The 24,862-nt window shown below is 49.7% G+C and overlaps 1 protein-coding gene across 1 annotated transcript; it reads left to right on the top strand.

Moving 5' to 3' along the window:
* The first annotated feature begins 1,692 nt into the window (after positions 1-1,692).
* On the top strand, positions 1,693-23,089 carry ANP32B (acidic nuclear phosphoprotein 32 family member B). Its single transcript, XM_037797338.1, has 7 exons — positions 1,693-2,004; positions 10,127-10,276; positions 13,405-13,527; positions 18,457-18,646; positions 20,393-20,517; positions 21,493-21,559; positions 22,631-23,089. The coding sequence occupies exons 1-7, from the start codon at positions 1,951-1,953 to the stop codon at positions 22,696-22,698; spliced, it is 777 nt and encodes a 258-aa protein (XP_037653266.1). The 5' UTR covers positions 1,693-1,950; the 3' UTR covers positions 22,699-23,089.
* The last annotated feature ends 1,773 nt before the right edge of the window (positions 23,090-24,862 follow it).

The following is a 24,862-nucleotide window of genomic DNA, read 5'->3' as shown; positions in this document are numbered from 1 at the left end:
GCTGCGTAAGAAGGGACAGTGCTGCGTGTGTTGTCTGTCCCCTTCTGACTCCGGCATTCTTTTTATTTGCGGCACATGGTGGCTCTGTTTATTGATTATTCTGTAGCTTGATCTTATAAAACTGGCATTTATCCTGCAAGCTCTGTGCCCGGGGAAAAGGTCCTTCAGAGCCTGGAGTTGGTCCTACGAGGGGACAGGGTCTCAGGATGGCCTCAGTCCTAAGTATCAATACTCCGGGTTGCCATTCTGCCCGGCACAGAGTTTCCGCCGTTCAAGTCTCCTTCAGCTTCTCCCCTTTCCCTACTCAGTGTGGTAGGAAAGGTGCTTGCCGACTTCTCCCAGCCGACTCGATCAGAGCAGGCTCCCCCACGCTGTCACTTCACTCCAGCCATGGGTGCGTGTTACAGAAAAGATGACAGGCTTTGGAGCCAGACCCATCTGAGTTTAAATCTAGTTCCACCTCTTGTTGGCCGGCAGCCCAAGGCCTCAGTGCCTAACCTGTCAGTTGGAATCCAGTCTACCTCTCAGGGTTGTCTGAGGATTGAATGAGAAAGAATCTAGGAAACTAGATGCTCAATGATTACTTGTTAACCCAGGGAAGGGACGTGCCAGTTTTTTGTAAAAGTCTTCAGTGCATGGCCCCGCGGGTCTCCCAATTTTATAGCCACAGACCTCTTGAGACATCCTGAGACCACCTCCCTCTCCATTTTCCCTTGTCATAGAGGTGTCTGTGAAGGCCAGTATTCTAAATACAGCAGATGTCAGGAAACAACATACTAGAAAGTTTCTCCCTTTTTCCATATCTTTCTTAAACTATCTTTTGCTTTGAAAATTTAATTCATTTACTATTTCAAAAACTGATATTTAAGTGGCTTAAAACTAAGCTTGCACTGTTTGCCGCTAAATGAGTTTAGATAAAATGGGAGGGGAGGGGTCTTGCTCAATTTTCAGAAAACTCCAGGTAAATGGACAGAATTGTGTTTCTCGCATAAAATTTTCTTATTCTATAGTGCCTCCTGTATGGAATAGAATTTTGAGATGGTATCCGATTCGGCACATTATATATTTGCTGATTTTAAACTGAATATAAACGTTACTACTCCCTGGTGGTCCCCGAAGCCAGCACAGCCCCCACCCTCCAACCTGGTGCTCTAACTCTAACCCCCGAGACCCTCTGAGGCAGCCCATTACAAAGGCTGCCTGCCAAGCTTCCCCCAAACGAAGATCATCAAGCATTTACACACCTCACGGGGTGCCCTAGGAATAAATGAGATAAAAGTCGGCGGGAAAACTCGGTGGAACTCAGGCCCCCATTAGAAATGCTAATGGCTTCCAGCGCTCCTTTATATTTAAATGTTACAGAAACCAGGAAGAGCCGCCCGGACTCCTGTCCCCCGTTCCCAGCCGGCCGGCTCCTCCGGGGCCGCGCGACGGGGGTCCCGGGCCGCGCCCCCGACAGCGGGCTCCCTCCGCGTCTCGCGGCCCGACGGCCCCAGCCCTCCCCGGCCAGTCGCCTCCCCACGTGCCGGCCGTGGGAGGGGGAAGTGGCTGCGTCCCGGGCCGCGCCCCCGCCCCGCCCCGGCCCTGGTACGGCCGCGGCCTCTGAGCCGAGCGGCGGCGCGCGGGCCCGAGAGCAGCAGAGCAGCGCCCGCGCCGCGTCGCCGGTTTAAGCGCAGTGCGGGCTGCGGCCGGGGGCGGCGGTAGTGAGAGCCGCGCCGCGCTCCAGCCCCTTTTCCCTCCATGGTTTCTCGCCGCTCCCGCGAGTAACTTGGCTCCGGGGGCTCCGCTCGCTCGCTCGCCCGCCCGCCCGCAGCTGCCGCCCGTCCCCCGGGCCCGCGCCGCCGCCGCCAGCAGCCCTCTCCGACGGCCTCGCCGCGCCGGCCGGGACGCCTCTCCCCCCTCCGCCCCCGCCGCGGAAAGTTAAGTTTGAAGAGGGGGGAAGAGGAAACCATGGACATGAAGAGGAGGATCCACCTGGAGCTGAGGAACCGGACCCCAGCGGCGGTAAGCGGAGCCCCGCGGGCGCCCTTGCTCCGGATGACTTGCACGTAATGGTGGCCACCTGCGGGCCCGGGGCCGCGGGGTCGGAGCCCGGCGCGGGGAAGGGCGCAGCTCGCGGGCGCGGACGGAGGAGCGGGCGGGCGAGCGCGCGGGGCTTAACTCTTTGGCGCCCGCGGGCCCTCGCGGCCGCCCGGGGGAGGCGGCTGGGTAGGGGCCGCCAACTTCGCGCTCCCCGCCCGCGGCGGACGTCTCCCGGCGGGCGCGCGGGTGCGGGTGGCCGGCGGCGAGGGAGGGAGGCGGGGGTTGTGTAACGCTGGGAGCCATGTTTGCAGCCTCCCGGGATGCGCGGCGGGGCCCTCCGCGAGCTCCGGGCTGGCCGGGAAAGCGGCCGGGGGTTCCCGAAGCCGCGGGTGCCGAGGGCCTCCTCCCTGGGGGGGGTTCGGGGGGCGCCGGGGGTCCCGGCGGGCGCGGCCTGTCGCGCGCCGGACGGGGGAGGGGGGGGAGGGCGGCGGAGGTGGCGCAACCGCCGCCCCTCCCGGGCCGAGTTTGAAAAAAGGACGCGCTTCCCGCCATTTTTCAAGCCTAAAAATAAAACTTTCTCCTCGATTTCGCGTGCGCGCCCCCCCCCCGTCCTCCGCGCCGCCCTCCCTCCCGGCCGCCCCGCTCCGGTCACGGTGGTGGCGGCGGTGGCACGTGGTGGCCCTGGCCTCCCACTCCCCACCCCCCGTGCCGCCGCCGGAGCCCGCGGCCCCTGCCCCGGGGGCCGCCCCTCGGTGTGGGCGCGCCGCGGGCGGGCAGCGCCATGTTGGCGATGCCGCCTCCCTCCGCCGGGGGAGGGGGCCTGCGCACTCGGCCATGGCCGCCGCTCCCGGGCCCGGCCGGCGGCTCGTTTCCTGCCCGGGCTCGGCTCGCACTGGCGGGAGCCGCCGTCGCCGCCTCTTCGCCTCCCGGGCGCTCTGCCGCCTCCCCCCCTTCTTAAAAGGGCAACGCCGCGCGGCCGCGCCGCCCCGGGCCGGGCGCGAGGCGGGGGGCGTCCTCCGGGCCGCGCCGCCGCCAGACCCCCCTGGGGTGCGTGGAGCGCCTTCGTCTGGCCGCGGGGAACCCCGCAGAGTCGCCCTCCGCGTCCCGGCGTCGGGCCCGCTGCCCGCAAATTGGGAACTCGTGGGACTCGGCCGGTCTCCACCTGGCTGCGCCAGCCTTGGTCTTCCCGGCCCTGGCCCCCGAGGTCGCCGCAGGAGCGGAGCGGGGCGGCCCGGCTGGTGAGGTCGAGGTTCGACGGCGTCCGCCCCTCGCGCCCGTGCGTCGGACATTTTGTGTGCGCCACGTGCTGGCGCGCGGAGCGCTCACGCGTCCTCGGCCTTGAAGCGCCGTGGGCTCGTCGAGGGGCTTGGCGGCTTCAGACGTGTGCTTTAGTGCCGTGTGCTCGCGAGTCCGCAGAATGCGGGGTTCTCCATTTTGCCAGAATTCCCTTCGGGAAAGCGTGCCGCTTCCGTGCCTCCGGTGGGGTCAGCTACTCTCCCGCAGCCGCCCCTCAAAGTGCTTTTCCACCTGGAATTTTTGAGAATTCAGTGTGTTTCAACTACGTTACTTTTGAAGTGCTCATTAAGAGTGAGTTAATGAAAGTGGGAAATGGAAAATACAACTGGCCTGGTGTCGCCAGTGTCTGATGCTTTTTCATATATAAAACCACTTAAAGTAGTATTTTTAAAAATAAGCCTATATGGTGTGCAGTTGTTAATTTTTCAGATAACCAATTTGGGCCTTACCCTCTTCCAAAAATGGGCCAGAGCCCATGTGGCTATTTAAATTCATTGAAATAAAACTAAAAACTCGGGTGTCATTTGCACCATCCATTTCAAGTGCTTAAAAACCACATGTGACTAGTGGTTCTGGAAGGGCCCAGCAGACCTGGAGAACCCGCTAGTTTATTTTTAAAACGCCTGAATTACCCCAGTGTGCAGCGCTGGGGGAAGCAGCTCCTTCCTGCTGCAGCCCCTGCCCGTGGGGGGCCCAGCGCTGATGCCTGTCCCACCAGGACAGGTGGGGGGTCCCTGGGAGAGTCGTGGGGCCAGCTGAGATTGTGGGGGCTCCGTGGGGGGGGTGGGGGCTGTGCTGAGTTGGGAGAAGAAAACTTTGACCTAAAAGAGAAGAATTTTCAGGAAAAGGTGTGGATAGGGAAGGAAAATTTTGAAAGAGGAGTTAAAAAGTGTTTTGCACAAAGACGTCATCCTTGGGGTATCTGAACAGTTGCAAGATGGCCCTGCCTCCTTGTGTGGGGAGGTCTCGTGACAACCTGACGTCCAGTTGTCACACTCAGGTCAGAGGGTTTCTAGCTTTTTGGTCTCCCCAGACCAGCTTCCGTTCTTAAAACTTTCTGAGGGCCCCGAAGAGCTTGTTTGTGGGGGTAGTACCTAGTCATAGTTTCTGTATTTGAAATTAAAACAAAAGTATAGAGCACAGGCATATACAGCACATTCCTTTCAGCCCTTAGAGTGATGGTGCCACGTGGCTTCTGGAAAACTCTGCCGTCCACAGAGGAGAGGGAGCGAAAAAGAACCTCCTCTGGTTGTGTGTGAAGAAGTTTCGCTGGGGGAACTTCCTGACAGCGTCTTCCCCAGGCCAAGGTGTAAGAACCCCTGCCTGATGAATTCACTTAAGTTGAAAAGAAGGTGTAAATTTTCTGGGGCCAGGTGTTAAGAGTGTGGGCTTGCGTTTTGGCGAAACCGACAAGGCTTCCCGGGGCCCCTGGGTTGCTGCACCCCGTGCGGGGTGCCTCTGGATGCAGGACAGGGTGCCCCTGGGTTAGCTGTAATGGTTTTAATGTTTCAGGTGGGAGGTGGGTGGGGGTTTCACTGTAACTCTTAAGATCAGATGGGCTTTTTTGTGTGTGTATGCCCCCCCCCACACTTTTATTTTACTTTGAGGGCTGCAGAAAATCCCAGTAGATGCTTTTGACTTGTTCTGGCCAGAGCATCTCCAAGGAACATGAAGCCAAATTAATAGGTTCATTTCACCTAATTGCGATGCCCCTATCTGGGACAAATACAGATATGGTTTATTTTCCCAGACCAGGGCCCCTTTCTGTAAAAAAAAAAAAAAAAATGTGTGTATATATATAATTTTTGTCTAAATCCCAAATAGCTCATAGTGGAGACATTGGCCCAGGGTGGCATTTTAATATAATCTCTATAAAGAACGGCGGTCACCATTTTAAAATATTTTATTGGCAAGGATAGGAAATACTTTACATAAACTATTTGTGTCGTCAGTTACTTTGAGAACATGCTGTTCGGTGCTAGAACATACCATGTACACCATAGAAATTGCTGATAGTGTAGGGTGTGGAGCGACAAGGCAGTAGCGAGATAGAAATGGAATTTAGTTGTATTCCCAAGTTGGAAAAGAAGCCTGGTCTTACGTGATGTTCTCATCCTCCCCTTGCCAGGAACATGGCACCCCGTCACCCCAGGCCCTGGGCCGGGTGAGCTGCTTTGACTCTGGCTTGGGGTTTTTGCTGGTTAGAGAGCCCGGCGGCTCCTTCCTTGGATCACGGTTTGTACCCTGGTGCAGCGTGAGTGTGCTGTATACTAGATGGAAACCTTTCTTCTAAAAATCAGAATACTGTTTCCTAGTCCTAATTTCCTGGAAAAAAAATTAGATTTTCCTCGGCCTAAGTCTTCCTTCTTTGATTTTTTCCCTTCAACTTTTGGCATCTGTTGTTCGTCTCTACTATGATGTGATTTTTAGCTCAATTGGATATCTTAATTGGTTGCATGGCAACTAATTGTTGTTTTTTTTCCCCTGGTGTTAGTAGTACGTCTTCATTGAAGAAAAACTAGTAGATACGGATAAGCCCAAAATAGTAGCTGTAGATAGGCAAAAAGAAGAAAATAAAAATCAAAGCTTACCTCCTCCTACCGTTCTCACATTCTGGTATGTGGTCTACCAGACTGTTTAAATTTCTTTTCAAAACTGGGATCATGTTATTAACGTGTATACTATTTGTTTGCTTATACTATATTATTTTTCCATATTATTTTACAGCCTCATTATTAGTGTCTGCGTAGACCATAATTTAGCCTTCCCTTAGGTTTACAGGTTTTCTTCCTGGTTTATTTAGTGCTGAATTGGGCATCTTTTAACATGGATCTTTATCTTCCATCAGATTGCTTTTCAGAATAGTGTCCATCTTTCGCTGCCCACCCGTGGGACATGGCTGCTTCCTTCATGCCAACAGTTCTGCCACCTAAGCTCGTCATATATATATCTGTTCTGTTGTCACTTTGAACACAGTCTTTTAAAATAATAGTAGGGCCAGCAGTTTGCTATTAGCTAACTCAGAAGGATGGAAATTGTTGAGGGAGGCTGGAGTTACTGCTTTTTCTTTCTACATTTTTGGATTATTCCATTTAGCACAGTAATCATGTGCTACTTTTCTAATTAAAAGAATTGATCAATGAAATGCTCTTTAAATTTCTTCCATACCCGCTCGTGGCAGAAACAACAGCTGTGATGGAGGGAGGTCACCCAGCCAGTTTGGTAAAATGGGTTCCCCATCCCACACCCCCCAGCGTGGCTGGTGTGTGTGTGAGAGAGGAGGTGGAGGGGGAGGTGAGAGAAGAGAGATGGCTTCCTCCCCCACGGCAGCCTCCCTCCATCCCCGGGCCTGTCTGCTTGACCCTTACTTAAGAGGCCTGACAGGCATTTAGGAATTGGCTGCTTTGGACTTGAATGTGTTTTAAAGCGTTTGTCTTAAGTTCCAGTTTGAGACAGAGCAGTTCTCATGGAGGATGAGGGATGAAGAGGCTTGAGCTTGGCCCCAGAGGTGAAAGCAGAAGCCAGCAAAGGTGCCTCCCCACCTGCCCTCCCCAGGGGCAATGGGGACCTGAGAAGCGCCCAGGACCCCTTGTTCTCCATCAGAATCTCCAGCTTACCCTGAATGTAGCTGGGATCTCAGTGATATTCAGTGGGGGGGGGGGGGGGGGGGGGCAATTGGGGTCCCCTAACATTCAGAAACGGGATGGTGGGTGTGGTACAGTTTCCTGGGGCTCTGCTGGAGCAGGAGGCCTTTGCACCATGGGCCTGGTTCACCTCCAGACCTGCCCCCCTGCCCCAGCCCCATGCTTCCCCGGGGCACCTCATCCCGGGTCCCCTCAGCTCTGCATGGGCGCAGCACATCCCCTGTGACATGCTCCACCTTCTCTGCCCGGAAATCCCAGTAAATTCTGCTGCCGCCTGCTCGGGGAAATTCGCACCAGCAGGTGCGCACCCCTGAACCCCTCGCTCCCCACTTCAAGCGCGCCTCTGTCCAGACTGGCCTGGCCGCCCCGAGGAGCTCAGGGGAGATCGGCCTCCATCTGCGGTTCCACTGCTGCTTAGTCGGCATCTTTTTTGTTTACTGGTTGTATCTTTTATGACTTATTCTGTTCTTTGTCCGTGTTTCTTTTGGGGTCTTTGTTTTTCTCACTTAAGGTAGAAACAATAAAAGATATCCTCAAGAAAAAGGTAAATGTGAATGCATAGAATTTCCACATATCAAGGAGGTTCACAAAGTTAAAATCAAATAAATTGGAAGACAATTTTGCCTAAGTAATAAAAGAGGGGTTGACAATTTAAATAAAGACTTAGGTAATTATATTCTTGTTTCTGAGAAAACAAACCTAAGTACAGAAGAAACTTCACCTAAAAAAATATTATGGCATTATTTATAATAGGGAAAACTGAAAACAAACATTTAGAGGGAGGGTTGTAAAGCAATTTCTGGTATACCCGTACACTTTATTTTAGCCATTGGAAATATTCGAAGGTTGCTATTTCAAAATAGGCCAAGTAAGATATCTCATCTATATTTAAAATATACAAAGAAAGACTGAAGAAATATGCCATAATTTTAACAGTGACGTTAACAGGTAACTTACCTATTTTTTCTTTTAAACATTAATGTGTTTCACATAGTGTGATTATGCTTTTAGTCAGCACGTTGGTTCTGTGTCTGTTTCATCACCTCGATCCACCACACTCCACACCCCCCGAGGCACTGCTGCCCGTTTTTCCCTCATCCAAGCTAGGGACTTTGGTAGTGACATGAAGCTTCCACCGGGAAGCTTGCCATTCTGGTGGGTAATGTTCCCGCTGTTGACTCTCTTGGCGGGGGATGGTGGTGTCCCCACGCCCCTCAGTGCCCTCCAGTTCCCGAGAATTTCTGCACACAGGGAAGTGTGCATGTACGCAGGCGCTAACACATCACATTTGTTCTGTGTGTTTCTCACTCCACAGTGTATCCTGGGAACGAGCCCCTTACTGGTGGGCGTGTAAGTTTTCTAGTTTTTTCAATCCTTTTCAACAGCGTCATACACCTTGTCTCATTTAGCCTTTCTGGCTTTGCAGGATCCCCAGGGTTGCGTCCAGGGTTCTCCTGGGAAACCCTGGCTTCTGCTCCATCCTCTGCCCTGTGACCCCTCGGTGCCCAGCTGCAGCCCCCCTTGGGCACTTCCACCCCGACACCCCACCTCAGCTGGGTGTCCCTGGGGGGTCCATCACGGCCTCCAGAGCTGTTCCTTCTTATTTCCGTCCTGCCGAGTGGTTCTTAGTTCTCCACAGAGAGCCTCTCCTCCTCGCCACCTTCTAGGCCCAGCGGCTGAGCCTGCAGAGTGCGGCAGCCTTCCCATCATCTTTCAGATTTTTACTTGAGGTTCCTCTCGCCTCCTCCTTGACTGCTGGGTTCAGCACACATGCTGTAAGTTACCTGTGACGGCGTCGCCTGGGTAGGTGACCTCTCTCCATGAGCCAGGTGCCCTCGGCGTGCGGCTGAGTGTGTCACTTGGCACGGCATGTGTTGAAGCCTGTCACGTAGCCAACCCCTGAACCGGAGGAGAGCAATCTAATTGTGGGGTTGCCGCGGACTGCTCGGGTGGGTGGGTGGTCATGGTTGACCTCTTGGGTTTTTTGTGGTGCCGATTCCTTGTCAGTGGAGGGAAGTGGCAAGAGGTAAGGAAGAAGTAAGAGGAATATGCTGCCTGCATCCTGAAGAGGAAGTGGAGGGGTGTGGGGGGCACCGGTTCTCTCTAAATCTCCCTCCCTCTAGATGGGCACACCAGCACTGGGTCCCATGGAGGGAGGAGACTGCTCCCGGGCCTCTGCCCTTCAGAACCACCAGCCCCTTCCCTCCGTGTAAATGTGGGAGGTGCCCTGCCTGGGTGCCCTGTGGGACAGCTGAACTGGAATCTGCGTCTCTAAGCAGACCCAAGCAGGCTGAGGTCTCAGATCAACCCCTGCAAGGATGGCAGTAAGGGGTGGTTGCAGCTGATACTCACACGACCTGCACACTTGAGTGTTTGTGAAAATTATCAGTGTTCAAAATCCAAGTAGTGGGGGAGCTTGCGGAGAGAGAGGGACACTCAGGCTTTGATGGTGGGAATGGACAACGGGGCAGAATTCTTTTGATTCGGGGGGTGGAAAAAGATAGCCCTGGGGTGAATTTGATTTCTGGATTTCAGGACCTCCAAAGAAGGAGATTTTATGGCCTGGAAAAGGGAACCTAATTTAATATCTCACGGTCTTGACCTAGGAAGATCGTTCTCATGTTTAAAAACCCAAATTGGTCTTTGTTTAGAAGGAAGGCCTCTTGCATCTGGATTCCTTCCAGGTGTCGAGATAATCTTGGTAAACACTAATAAAAGGAAGTGAAGTGTGTCAGGTGAAGTGTGTTGGTGCAGAAACCTGCAGCCAGGATCTCCTGGTGACCCGGGCAGGAAGAGGAAAGCTGCTCTCCTGCGCCTCGAGGTCTCTCCTGGGCTTTGAGGTGGATTCAGGTAAAGGAGCATCTTCACACTCTGTGGCGAGGCTTGGGAGAGAGAACTGGGGTGGGGTGGGGGGGTACTTTCTTCACTTTCATCGGATCGGATGAAGCCTTTGCGCCTGCAGTGACCTTCCACCCTTGCCATATGCCAGGATGTTGCCACTAAAGGCTTGATCATTCTTATTTATAAGTGATATGACTCTCAGGAGAGGCTGCCCCTAGATCTGGGTGTTTTGCTGGGTGCCTAAGATGGGAGTTGGGAGTTTGCGGTTTGGTTTTCCATATTTTTTGAAAGCTTGCCCTTTTTCTTTTCTTTGTCATCCACAGGTTCGAGAACTTGTCCTGGACAATTGCAAATCAAATGATGGGAAAATTGAGGGTTTAACAGCTGAATTTGTGAACTTGGAGTTCCTCAGCTTAATAAATGTAGGCTTGATTTCAGTTTCAAATCTCCCCAAACTACCTAAGTTGAAAAAGGTAAGTGCATTTTCTTTAACGGTAGAAGAGAACCATCCTGAGAAGGGAACACGTGTGGCTTTACCTGTAAGGAAGCACTTAGTGTAGCAGAAAGCACGTGGCCTTTGGAACTGGGAGATCTGGGATTGCCTTCCAGCTCCTTCGTTTCCTTGCTGGGTGGTCCTCTGCAGGTTCCTTACGGATGCGCCAAGGCTCAGTAGCCTCACCCTAGACTGGCAAGACTGCTTCCCCTTGCAGAATCGCTGTGGTCTTTCAAAGTAATGCATGTTGGTGTTCAATAAATAGTAGTTATGAGGCTTAACTATTTTGTGAATAATTTTTCAAAAGTTATCAATTTATTGCTATAATGTTAACTAGGTTTGGTTATTAATGTGTCCTGATTCAGGAACCACAGGTGCCTCTGTTCTTCATGTTTTATGTCTGTTGATTAAGGGTGAGTTTAAGTAAAGATGCTTCAGATTCGTAGTTCATGATAATTTGTACCCATTAGGTAATTCTTAATGACCAGGAAATTTGAAAAGTTTGAAATGGAAATGGACTAGAATTCATTGGAACAAAGCTGTGTGTTTCCCTATCCTAGTTGATGGCTGTTTGCTAATGCTTTACTGGCCTAATTATAACCAATTCTCTACTCTCTTCCAACCCCACCCCCCTCAAAAAAAAAACGTGTTTTCTTGTCCTTGCACACTTAGCTGTCAATGGGTCCCACAATGTTCTGAGTTGGGAGAAACTTAACTGATCTTTCAGCCCATCCCCATTTTATGGGCATAGCCAGACCTAGGAAGTTGAGTAATTTATTTAAAGCCACACACAAAAGTGGTTAGTATTAGAGCCAAACTAGAGCCCATCTCCTGTCTCCTAACCCACTACCTTTTCCATTACATGGGAAAGGCATCTGGTTAGATAACCTTGCAGAATCCACTGCTGTTCCAGTGTTCTCTTTATTAGGGAGCCTGAGTTGAACTGTCTAAACAAAGGCACAAATAATCAAATTTAGGCACAGGGCAGGTGGGCCATTCTGTAGCTTGCTTGAGTCCTGAGAGGGACCTGCTTTTTTGTTAAGTACCACAATTATAAGCTGAAAGTGTTCCCTTTTTTTTTTTTTTTTTTCTTTCCTTGCGTAGGCAGCTGCTGCCCAGCTATCCTCATGAGTTTCAGGTGACCTCCATCCCATCAGGGAGTACCTGTTTCAGACACAGGATGGCTTTTTAACATCTGCATAAACTTGATGCACACAGTTCCCTAAAGTGGGACTGTGTTTTTTGTTTGGTTCTGTTTTCCTGAATAACGGTGGTCTCTGTACCATCAGGCTTACTCTGAAAGTCCACTTGCTAGTGACTGTTTATATATGGGCTTTGAGATCCTGCTCAAGTTTTTAATCTTGAATCACCTTATAGGTCTAATGAGGGAGGAGTGGAGAGATCTATAAATCACATTTAAAGGCATATTGAGTGTTCTCACCAGATGATACGGACTTTTTCTTCCTACCCTAGATCACAGATATTTTTAACAAAAAAACAGGCTACAGAAAAAATGTATAAATTTGTACATATGATACGTGTAAATGTCACTGGTTTCCTAAATTTACAAACTTATTTCATTTCAAAATAAATGTGCTGCTCCCTGCTTTGTTGGATTGCCTGGTTGTGCCTGCTTCTTAGGGTAGTCATGTGGAAAGAATGGGAGTGTCACCTGGGTGTGATGCTCCAGTCACCCCAGGAAGGGCCTCTGTTTCAGAACAAGGCCCTCACTCTTGAGCTGACGCCCTCATGCACCAGAGGCCTTGGCATTTGTGGATGGTTTTTATTTTGCTAACTTGGGTCTTTGTTGATTATAGGCTTGTGTTTTTAAATCTCTAGGCCATGATCAGATATTTCACTGGAATATCCCATTGGAAGGAAAAATGTGCATTTTTCTCTTCTGAAATACATAATGTTAGTAAAACCTAAGCAGCTGCTTTGAGTTTTTTAAAACTCATTCATTAACAAATACTTAAATTTTGTAAAGTCCCTCTTCTCTGCATCATATAGTACATTCCTTGCATGCCAAAGACTTCGTCACATGAAGGTTCCATGCTATTTCGGGAACATAGCATGAGGGGTGTGGGGTCTCCATGTCAAAGCCCCACACCACCCCTGTAGCAGGTGTGTGGCCTTGGACGTGGCCCAGAGCCTCAGGTCACCTGTTCTTGCCTGCGATTGGGAGCGATGTCCACCCCTCAGGTTTGTACAGTCAAGTGAGCCAATGCATTTCTGGTTGTAGAATAGCATCACGCACTGGTGCTGTGTGAGGGCCGCAGACATTTTTAGCTGTTGTAGGACTTAAAACAGAGAATTGAAACCAGCTGTGGCCTCTGTTCTCGTCTGTGAAGCAAAGGGTTTGACATAGATGCCGCCCGCAGTGCTTTCCAGCTGCAGGTGCTTGTACCCTCGGGCCCTTGCTCCTTCCTTGGCACACCACCTGTTCTGCCACTTGACCTGCAGCTGAGAAACTAGAGTATGTTCTTGTGGAGGCTGGTGCCAGGCTTATGCAAGAAGTGGCCTCCAGAGAGCTGCTTTCGTCACCCCTGAGGCTGCTGTCCCTTGCCTGTTCCCGAGGTCACAGAGCCTCTTCCAGGGCTCATTTCTGGGGCCGGGCCCACTCCTGCCACCCTTCCGAGCAGCGTTTCCCAGTGGCGTCCAGAGTGGAGCCCACTACGGGTCAGCTCTGCACAGCCAGCTCAGGTCTGTGAGCTCCGCTTGGTTCACAGAACAAGCTGCTCGTGAGGCACAGACCATTTACCCTCCATGGCAGGTACAGAGCAGTACAACCTCTTAGAGGATTCTAATTTGCTCTGCCCCACTTAGGATTAGAAAGTGTATTCACTGCTGCCAGAGGCCAGTTCTCAAGCCAACTTATTAGTAGCTGGTAAAGACAACAGGATGCTCCTCACCCTGTCTCTGTCCCCTACTCTCCCCCCCAAAAGTAGCTGTAAGCCACTTGTTTGGCTTTAATCAAATAAAATGAACGTACATGCCCTAATAGAAATAGGGATGATTTGATCTTGACAAGTATTTCTGTTTGTAATACCTGTGCCATCTGTTTCTCTGTATGATTTGTATGTGTGCTGTGTGCATTTTCTCTTGCAGCTTGAGCTCAGTGACAATAGAATCTTTGGAGGTCTGGACATGTTAGCAGAAAAACTTCCAAATCTCACACATCTAAATTTAAGTGGAAATAAACTGAAAGATATCAGCACCTTGGAACCTTTGGTAAGTAATTGAGAATTTGGAAACCAAGACTTACTGGTCATTTTCATTTTCATATTTCTGTATAGTGGGGAAAATGATTGGGAATAATAATTGATCAAGAAATGTGTTTTTTTAATTACAATGTTTTTATACAGGAGACCTAGTTTTAATGATCATGGCCAAGGGTTGTATGTGTTTCTGCAGCTTTGTTCTCCCTTCCTGACCTGTTAGTGGCTTGCTTCAAAGGGGAATTCTTTTCTTTTTTTTTTTTTTGGTCCTTTTTTCAATTCATATATTGACGATAGCCTTAAAATTTCCCCAGAGCGACCAAGCCGTTTTGTACAGAAGAAGCTGTTTAAAGAGGGTGGGGTGGGGAGGCATGTCTGCTCTGTCGATGGAACAATCCCAGGGCAGCTCCAGTGAGCTTTAGGTCTCCTGGTTCACCACCTTGTGCCTCATCTGGGTCGTGGTTTCCTAAAGTTTTGCCTGGGGACCCCCACACTCCTCCTCAGTCTTACCTATTAGGATAAGCTGGAGAAAGCTTAGGAGTAAGTCCTGTTTAGGGTGTAGACTTGCTGTGTGACCTTGGACAAGTTGCTGCTTCTCTCTGGGCCTTGGTTTGCTCATTTATGAACAGGGAGAATGATAAGCCCTGCCTTAGGCCCCTCTCATGGGGGTAGTAAGTTGGGAGCTGTGCTCACACGTCCAGTCCACGCGCGCATTGTCGTGGCCAGAAAGGGCTTCCTGAGGCTTCGGAGTCAGGGGCAGCCCCTCAGTGTTCTCTGAAATCAGGATCGTTAAATGACAGCCCACAAATGGCATTTTGACCAATTTGGTATAGAAGTCGAATCCATTTTTATAAAGCTGATGGAAATCAAACTTGTTTTATATCAGACAAAGACGTATGGCTGCTTTGTGCATTCTAGTTTTTTTACTGGTTTACATGAGGTCCGTATTTCAGTTTGACTGAACAGGACTTGCAGACAGTAACTGGGAGAGGGCCATGCAGGTGAGGAGAAGAGGGCAGAGGCCACGGGACAAGGCGTCCTCGTCTGCTGTTTCCTGATGTCATGATATACTAACGTTTGGATTTCAGATCATTTTTACAGAATGCTCTGTTGATAGTCCAAGGTAAGATAAAGTTAAATTGGGGCTTCTTTTAATGAAGAGGATTTCCTGCCAGAATTGTGGGGTCTTTTCCCTCTTAATCACTAATTGAGACTGTTCCAGTGTAGATTTAACTGCCTTTTATGGAGTCCCTTTTTTTTTTTTTTTAAACATTTCAGTAAGTGGACTGTTTTGGGAATTCATGTTTCCCACAAATGTGGAGCACTCCTTTCTTCCTCACCCTCACTCCACAAATTTAGCCCCTCCATCTACCTTTTTTTCTTGTTATGAGTGTGCCTGGAATTTCAAGTCCTTCATCTTTACTAGTTCCATTCCTTTCCTCCAAACCAGTCCCTGTTTCCAATGTTGAAGCAAATATTTATTGACTTTTACTGTGTCTGGTGACATTTAACGCTGGCTCATGATATTCTTCTGTGACCTGGAGAGGTGAGGATGCCTGTCCTCATTTTAGATGAGGAAACTGAGGTAATTACTCACAGGTCACAGGATAAACGGCAGGGACTCACATCTAAGCCCATGGTTCTTTCTGCTGCCCTTGGGTTTATGTCACCCCCGATTGCTCTAAGCTGGGAATTGCAGCTGGAGCACGAATTGAGTGCCGCTGGCTCTCAGTCTGGTGGGCCACGCTAAGCCCTTACTATTTGTCTTTTAAGGCAGGCCTCTAAGCTCTGGGTCTGTGAGACAGGAACCCCCTTTTTCTAGAACAGAGTCATAGGCAAAACCCCTCACACTGGATTGCTGGCTCTTCCCAGTCCCTTGGCAGCGGGGTCCTCTTTGGTATTTCATTCAGAAGCCGCCGTCTGTCCCAGCCCAGAGCAGACTTTTCATAGCTGGGAAACCAGCTGTGAAAGTCTCAGTCCCCAGGGAAGGGAGGGAGAGAAACGGTCATCCTTGTTTTTAGTGATTGGGAGAATCTGCATGTACCAAACCCTGGGTGCTTGGACTATTGTTAGTAATTCAGCGGGGACCTCCCTGTAGGGCTGGGGAGGCTGAGGCCCAGGAGGGGCTGAGCCCCTTGTCTAGAGCTTGTGCTGCACACTGGCTCTGTCAGAATAGGCCTGAGCTCACCGTCCTGCCACGCGTGCTGGTCAGGTCTTAGGGCTCCAGCTTGGAATAAAAACCACAGGAGAAGGTGAGGGAGGGGGATGGTGGGTCCATGCTGGCTTCTGAAAGTACCCTTCAGTGGAGAAAGGCGCCATCCTCATCCTCATCCACACGTACGTTGTGAGCACCATCTGCTGTGAACCCAGTTCTTGGGTCAGTGCACTGACTGTGACTGCTCTGCTTGCTACAGGGCCATTAATCGAGAGACACAGAAGGCGTCAATTCAGACTTCCTCGGACACCTTTTTTAAGAGGCCTGGGCCATCCAAACCAAACCCCAAAGCCCTTCTAAATTCTAAGAAGGCAAGCAAAATTATTGTTAATAAAATGTTTACTGTTTATTATGGCTAGCCTATTAGTTTTGGTTCAAATTTCTGATATGATAGATGTAACTTTTTTAAACAATATTTACAGGTTACATTGGAAGCCTCTGAATAGTCTGTGTGGTGTATTTGTGCCTGTTGGGCCTCAATACACAATTTTACTACTTGAAATGATCTAAAGTGTTACAGGTATTTTTTTTTTTTTTTAATTTGATGTTTATTTGCTGCTTTTGTTTTCTGGCATGTTCTTTGGCATGTCCAAAATATTTGGTAATGGGTCCTTTGTCAGGAGGTAGCCAGAATCTCAGCGATGCATATAATATTCAGAACCAGGCAGTGCTCTGTGCGCTGTAAAGCATTAGACGAGTGTCAGGCTGTGTGCGTTCTTGTGCTTCCATTCCTGCAGGGTGATTTTGAGAAGTAAATAGCTCATTCCTTGAAGTGAAGCCTGTCTGGGCTGAACCTCTTTGGGAAAGCTGCCTGGGTTTGCTTGTGGTTGTGTCTTTGCAGGTACAGGGTCAGCCCTTGGCGGTGGGGGAGGAGTTCCCAGTACACCAGCTGGTGGTCCCGGGCGGGCTCCAGCGTCTTTCCCGCTTGGGCAGGAAGTCACACCTGAGCTTCTGGAGGTCGGGTCCTGGGCAGCAGGACACACAGTACAAAAGCTGCCCTCCCTGTGACCAGAAGGGCCGGGACAGCTTTTGACTGACTTGCGCAAGCCCATTATTTGATCTGTAAATGCTTGGCTCGTCGTACATTTGTGTTTGGGGAGGTACGGCGTTTGCCTGTTGCTGTAACCCGTCTCTTCCCGAGGGCTGCTCTGTGAGGATTAAAGAAATGTGGGAACCTCTTCCTTGAGCAGGAAGACAAAGATACCTTATGAGCCAGGGGTTGGCACCCCTTTTCTCTAACGGGTTGGGTGGCAAATATTTCAGGCTGTGTGGGCCCCCCAGGCTGTCACAGCTATTCAGCTCTGAAGCCATGGGGGGGGGGGGGCGGGTACAAAGGTTAAGTGTGACCCATAAACTCACCTTAGGAGAACAGGGGCAACAGGTGGCAGGCCGGAGTTGGCCAATGGCCTTGGTTTGCCAAAGCCTGCTTCAGAGCAAAGATTCTCAAATCACATTGTTGCTCCTCAGAATTACACAGGTATTTCAAGTCCGGAAGGCAGGGTTTTTCGTTTGCATTTCTCCCCAGGTCTTGGGAAGGTTGAAATAAGTCTAGCAAAATGAGTTACTCTGAATAGCTGAGCATTCCCAAGAAAGCATCAAAATCCATTTCTTAGTACCTGCTTAATCAACCTTTTAAAGTTGATTGTTACACTTTCTTTGTGAATACCAAACCTCTCTTGATTCAGAGCTGCCATTAGAAGTTAAATTTATGAAGGCAGGTGCCATCCACACTAGCAGGCACTATATAGTCCGCCACACTTTGTGTTTGCTTTTTGTGGGCTTGCTTCCTGCTCGCCAGGGTGTGTGGTCACCTCTCCTTGCCTGAACTAGGACCTAGTCCCTCTGCCCTCCTCACCTCCTGATGTGCTCTCAGTCAGAAGTTTGAAGAGGCCTGGGACTGAAGTGTTAGCATGCTGAGGAGCTGAGCAAATGCCCGCGACCTTGAGCTGTTCACTTGGGCCACGTTTTCAGGTCTTAGCTGGTTTAGATAATGAAACTGGTGGTTCCAAACCGGTGAGGCACGGCAACAAAATTTCAAGATCTGGTAAAATCAGAAGAATTTTATGGCTGCAAAGTCTGGTAATAGTGTTGTTCTTTGGCACTTATTCCCAGAAAATTCAAAATAGAAGAGTGTAATGTTTCTTTATACTTTGGAAGTTTAAACTCTGGGTCCTCCTCCTCCTCCCCAGCCTGTATTATCTTCCCAGAAAATGTCTGCATTTGTACTTTATGACACTCTGTCCTCCAGTGTCTGTTTCCTGCCTTATGTTTCCGAGTGGAACTGTAAGCACCTGGAGACAAAGGGCCATGTTAGGAACCCCAGAGCACGGACAACAAGGCCGGCACAGCGGGTCCTGGGATTGCGCAAACAGAGACTGGCTTTTGAACCATATTTATGAAAGTATCTGTTTGATTTGTCTCATACTCTAAAAAGATTGTTTTAATAAAAATTATGGTTTTCAGATTCATATTTCTTTAGGCTGCTGGTGCTGCCACCAGAGGACATAGTAGATGCGGGAAGGTAGTTGCTGGCTGAAATCTAGCAGATTACATCCGACAGGGCCTGATGGGAAGGTCAGAGGGGGCCCGACACGTGTCCCTGTGCACAAGGCTGAGCGGTTAGCAGCTGGCTGGACACCCGGCCTGGAATCACCTCTTGAGGCAAGTGGGGCTAGTTGGTTCTGTTCTTTGGTTTAGGAGGGGTATGTGTGTTCTGATTCTTTCCAGAAAAAGCTGGATTGTCTGAAGAGCCTGGACCTGTTCAACTGTGAGGTCACCAACCTGAACGACTACCGCGAGAGCGTCTTCAGGCTCCTGCCCCAGCTGACCTACCTGGACGGCTATGACCGAGAGGACCGGGAAGCCCCCGACTCCGACGCCGAGGTGGATGGTGTGGACGAAGAAGAGGATGACGAAGGTGGGTGGGCTCCACCTCCAGGTGCCTGGCTGCCGCAGATCTCTTGGGGGTCCTGAGAGAGCAGTGAGAAAACCAGTTTACGTCCGTGTGGGTGGGCATGCCGTTAAACATGTAGCTGGGACCCCTGCTCTGAGAACTATGAAGCCTCCTGATGATTCAAAACAAATGGCTGGCGGCTTCCAAGAGCACTGTGTCCTGGCTCTGCTGCTGCCCCCCTGCGCCCCTTCTCGGCTGCTACCTGCCCAGCCTTGTGAGCTCAGCTCTGTCAGCGCTGCCTCCTGAAAGTGCTTCCTGGTGGCTGGGCTGGGCTCCTGGGCATGCCAGGGAGCCCTCATGTACCCCCATGGCACCCGCTGCTCTGCTGGTGGCAGCCCTTCCCCTGGGTGGGGACTGTCCTCAGCCCAGTGTTCCAGGGCCCTGTGCTTAAGAGGCACTTGGTACATACTGGTTATGTCCAAATAGAAATAACACCGGTCTCTTGCTTTTGGTATATGAGCGGAGCGTAAGAAGGTAATAGTTCTGAAGTACTGTGTGTTAGATTCTGCTTTTCATTAGTTAAGGGAAATACTCCTCTGTCCATAACATGGAACTAAAATTAGTTTTCAGTATTTGGGGCATTCGATCAAAGTTTTTACATTCCAGTCATCTTTGAGGCACTTCTTACATTTTCTACCCAAGAAATCCCTCCTGTGAGCTTGTGCTCTCCCTGTACCCAGCTGCTTTACTCTGAGTCACTCTTAGGATGAAAGGAAGTCGAGTGATTAGTTTTCACATCAGTCAGCATATGGAGAACTTGTTCTCCTAGAATGCCTGGAGCTTGGGGTACTTCTTACTTGAAGCATTATTTTAAACGCTAACTTTAAAAAACAAGACAAATAGTCAAGAAAAGTGGGGTGGGGGGCAGGAAACTACTATCAGGCAGCTGGGGTGGAATTAATGGCATATTAATTAATGGCGGCAGATTGAGACGGGAGCGTGAGGTGGGCTGTGAGGTGCTGGTGGACAGAGGGTGAGCCTCGCCCCTGGTTCCCCGTGTGTATGTAGGCCACCCACTCCCTCCCCCGCGGGTTCTTAGTGTTCCCCCAAACCGTGTGTCCGCCCCACTGTCTCTGCATCCCCCGCGAACAGGCTGAGTGACTGCATGCAGGGGCTATGCTGGTGGGCAGCGGGTGCCAGGCACTGTGCACGTAGTGGCTGGGAAAGAGGGGTGCACTTCCCAGCCTCTTGGGGTTGGCTGCCCACGAGGAAGAGAAATGTTCAATAATCATAAACAAATAACACTTGTTACAAGGGGGCAAAGTGTGCTGTCACGGAGAAGCACCCAGTGCTGGGAGAGCTGGCAGCCCTGGGCTGGGGTCTAGGAAGGCTGCCCGGGGGAGTGGTGTTTAACTGGGACTCAGACCTGAGCTGAGGGGTCCACACAGAAGAAAGGAGGTGCACTCAGAGGCCAGGGGCAGGAGGCACACGGCGGGTCCCAGGCTCAGGAGACGAAGGGACTGCTCTTGTTCTATACGTACATGCCCTACCCAGTTCCCTCTTCCTGGATTATTTTGATGGAAATCCCAGAAATTGTGCGTCTACCAAACCAGGCCTCCTGGCCTCCTGACTTCATGGGACTGTTGGACAGGGCTGAGCTGCAGAGCTGGGGGGGAGAAGGGTGGCCCTTCCCGTGGCGCCCGATTCCTGGGCAGTTGTCCCCACGGAACATTGAGAGTTTTACGTGAGCTCCCTTTTGGGCTCCTTCAGAAGGAGAAGATGAGGAGGACGAGGAGGATGAGGATGGTGAGGATGAAGAATTTGACGATGAAGAGGATGAAGATGAAGACGAAGATGCAGAAGGGGAGGAAGATGAAGACGAAGTCAGCGGGGAGGTCAGTATATGTAGTTAAATGTGAAGGGTGGACTTTAAAAAGAACAGAAGCAGGTTGGCTTCTGAAGAGGTGAATGAACTGCTGAGTGGACAGATAACGTGAGGCTGGGTTTGGCCCCTGCCTCTTGGTGGTGAGTACTGAATGGAACGCCGGCTTGGTACCACTGAGACAGGCACTTGCCTCTGCCAGATGTTTCTTGGCCTCCAGCTCTGGGGAGAAGGCAGTGGGCCGCATACTTAGTAGGAAGAAGAAAGTAGAAATGTTGCAATATGATGGTGTCTGTCCCCTCATTGTCTTGAGAGAAGGATATGTTTACCGAGTCTGAGCTCGTTTTTGCATATTCAGCTTGGCTCATTAACTGCACTCTACCTGCTCTGTGTAAAGATTGTGGGGAGCACAGTTAAATAGGAACACGGCGTGCCCTGAAGGAGCAGGGAGTCCAGCTTGTGGGACGTTACCCCTGAAGAACCAGGGCCCCCCGAGGGCAGGGGAAAGAGGGACCTAACCTTGATCCTCAAGAAGATTGGTGTAACGGGCAGAGAAAATCAGGTGTCACCACAAAGCCTGTTTTTTTAATAGTACAAAAGTAATAAAGCTGAGTGTTAGTTTAATCTTGTGGTAACCATGATGTTAATGCCCCCGAAAGAAGCTTTGGGTAAGAATGGGAACATAGAAGGAAATCTTTGTCCAGCCTGCTTTGCAATTCAAGATTTTAAAGTCATTTCTTGAATCATCCATTATAAGTATGCCAATTAATATCTGGCAAATAAGATGCTTACTTCTGCTAAGTGATTTTTAAGAAATTTTGTAAAAATTAAAGTTAATTAAAATCAGCAGCTCTTGGTACATCAAAGTAAATAAAAACATTAGTATTTTCCTTGATGCCCTGTTAGTTTTGTTTGCAAAGCACATATTCCTTTGCTTCAGACCGGCAGAATCATTCTGGTAACGAGTGTGCCGTTTACTGTGCTGTAGGAGGAAGATTTTGGCCACGACAGAGAAGTCGATGAAGACGAAGACGAGGATGAAGATGAAGATGAAGGTGGGTCTCACAGCGATTCAAAGCCCCGAGGAGGACACCTGGTGCCCTGGGCCCTGGTGGTCTCCCGTGCTCTAGGCTGCCCCCCGCTTCAGACACATTCTCAGACCCCAGCCTCGAGTAGCAGCTAGGCAGGAAGTTTCTCTGTCTGGAATTCTTTTCTAAAGGAGGCTTAGTAATTGGGTCACGATTTCTCAGGTTGTATAAATAGCACCTTCCCAGTTCTATCCATGTCATCCCATCCCATCCTAACCAGGACTGTTGGGACATCTGTTATATATTTAATATCCATTGAAAATCTAGATTCTCATGCTTGTTAGGTTTCAGAGTGCCAGGCCATTGGCTCTGCTTTCCATCCGGCATACACTTTCTGCCAGGCCCCGGGCAGAATTCACACCCATTGTAGCGATGGGACAGGATTTAACATAGGTACAGCTAATTCCATCCCAAAATAGCTGTGAAGTTTTACCAATTGAGAAAAGGACTGTTTTTCACAAAGCAACAACTTTATGTCTCAAATACATTAAGTGTGCTAAAGAAATAACTCTTTAGTTAAAGAAATCTCTTTTTAGCTACAGTCTGAGTCTTACCATTTCCCAGGCTGAGTGCTTTTGTGTGTTGACGTCATTCAATTTCAAGTGCAAAAGTCACTGCTGTTGTCCCCATTTAATGAATGAGGAATGGGCTTCTTCTTGTGAGAGAGCAGGGCTCAAAAATAGAAGAGCCAACTCACATCCTTATTGTACATTTTTATAGCTGCCAATGTTTAATTGTAGGAGCCAATAAACACTGGAGCTAGAACAGCTTAAAATTGAGGAGACCGGGTTAACGTGGCCGTGGGAGTTGAGGGGCTGCTGTGCTTTGGCTGCAGCCCTTCTTGGTTCTGTGTTTGCACCTGTTTTTATTGAAGTCCCCTCCATCAGTCACCGGTTGATCCGGTCGAGCTTACATCTTTTTATCCCCCAACCGCCAAAAACATTATTGGTCCAATTTACATGCCGTAGCCTCTGTTAGCACCTAACTTAGGCGAAACGCCTTGCAGTTGTCTCAGTGTGAATTTTTGTAATTGTGCAGAGGAGGAAGAAAGCGGGAAGGGCGAAAAGAGGAAGAGAGAAACAGATGATGAAGGAGAAGACGATTAAGACCCCAAATAACCTGCAGAAAAAGAACTGTTCAGTATTGATTGGACTGCTCCTTTGGATTTGGTAGCTGTTTAAAAAAAAAAAAAAAGTAGCTGTGATACAAACCCCAGGAGACCCACCCACCCGAAGAGCCAAAGAATAGTTCCTGAGACATTCCGCCTTCCTCCGTTTAGTCCCTCTTGGAAATCTACCACCAAGCTTGGGGACCTCACCCCGACAAAATTGTAAGCGTTGTTAGGTTTTTGTGTAAGACTTGCTGTAGCGTGGCTAGCTGTGACTGGTGATTCCTAACCACCTGTGGCTACCAGTTACACCGAGGTTGTAACAGCATTTTTACTTTCTGTACAACAAAGAAGCTTTGTAAATAAAATCTTAACATTTTGGGTCTGTTTTCCATGCTTTTCTTTGCCTTTTTTTTTTTATGAAAATTTTTTTTTTTTTACATTAGGACATTTTATGTGACAACTGCCAAAAAGTATTTTTAAGAAATAAACCCGTTGCTCTTTGGTAAAGCCTAGTTGTATGCTCACATCTTTAAATTAGCCTCTGACTGTAAGCTCTGTGGCAGCACGCTGGAGCGCTGGACCTTCCGTGCTTCTGTCTGGGGCGATGGGATGCTCACGAGTGTGCAAGACCCTGGGGTGAGGACAGGTCCTCACTCTCGATGATTGTGCGAGTACACAAGGCAGACTTGTTAGAAATAAAGTGTTCTAAAGCTCCTGAAAGCCAATCAATTAACCTTAGGTTCAAATAATAGATAAGCGAAGGAAAAGAGGCCAGCACAGAAGAAATGGCCTTGCCCTGGGTCTCCAGGGACCCCAGTTCTGGTGCAGGCTCTGGCTTCCTGCGTGACCTTGGGTGGACCTTCGATGGCCTCCCAGGCCGCAGAATTGAGGGCATGTGACCAGAGGGCCTCTGAAGTCTTGTGGCAGTAACGGCCTGTAACCCTCGTGGACAGAAGGTTCTGAAGGAAGAATGGGCTTTGCACCAAGGTGGAACAGTGAGGATTTGACTGGCGGGTGGACGGAGTGTGGTTCATTATCTGGACAGGCATGGCAAGGAAAAGGTCGCCGGAGGAGCGGGGAGGCACCTGGAGGTCAGCGCAGCTCTTCTAGGAGGTGGGAATTTTCTCCCAGACCGTAAAGGGATTGGGGGGGTGGGGGTGGGGTACTCTGCAGTCCACGAATTGACTGGCTCAACCATTTAATGAAAATAGAGGTGTCAGTGCATCATCAGTAACTGTTTTTGCTAGTAGATTTGGTGACTGTTGTAGTAGATCTCAGCTGTAGCTACTGGAATGAGTGGGATTTTCATGCATGTAAAAGAAAAGTTTGAAACCTAATTCTGGATTTCTAACTAGGAAACATTACATTGTCTCAATGGAGCCCCCAGATGTGTACTTTAAAATTACATGCTCCCATTCCTTTTATAAACTTTCTATTTTGAAATAATTTCAAGCTTACAGGACAGATACCCAGATTTACCACCTTGTCATATTTTGCTACATTTGTTGCATCATTCTGTTTTCTAAACATGAGAGTAGGTTGTATGTACATCATGCTCCTTGAGCACCTAATGTATGTTTCCCAAGAACAAGGATAGCTGTTGGTTTTCAAGTGGAACAATTTTATTCCTGACCACAAGGCCTTATCTGACATTTGGCAAACTTTCACTATGTTCTAAAACCGGTTTCTTCTGTAGCCTAGGAGTCCTACAGTTTTGCACGTCACATATCAGCATAGTAACTGATTTATTTTTCCTGCTTCTCCAAGATTACGGAGCTATTCCAATGTTACCAAGAACCTAGGATATGCCAGGCTGCTCGGCAGGGCAGGGTGGAGAGGAATGGGATACAGCAGCAAGCCGGCCCTTGGGGCAGAGAGCAGATTAGATATTTACTAGGACCCAGAGGTCCAGGTAACTGTTAGGGTCATTCAGAGGCTGGAGATTCGGGGGGATTGGGGACGTTTCCTAGAAAGGAAAGTGAGCAGCAGATGCAAGTACGAGGAGGGTTTATACAGCAATAATGGAGGAAGGAAAGAGGGTCCTAGTAAGCTGAGGTCAGAGGAAGGGAATTGCCAAGTACATTTAGACACAAATAGGCAAGTTTGACTAGGGAGCAAGAAAGGGAGGAATGGAAGGTGAGACTGCAGAAGTAATTTGG

The sequence above is a fragment of the Choloepus didactylus genome, chromosome 10, assembly GCF_015220235.1.
Source record: "Choloepus didactylus isolate mChoDid1 chromosome 10, mChoDid1.pri, whole genome shotgun sequence".
Taxonomy (NCBI): domain Eukaryota; kingdom Metazoa; phylum Chordata; class Mammalia; order Pilosa; family Megalonychidae; genus Choloepus; species Choloepus didactylus.
Note: the sequence above shows the minus strand (reverse complement) of the source record. Positions and strands in the feature narration are given on the sequence as shown.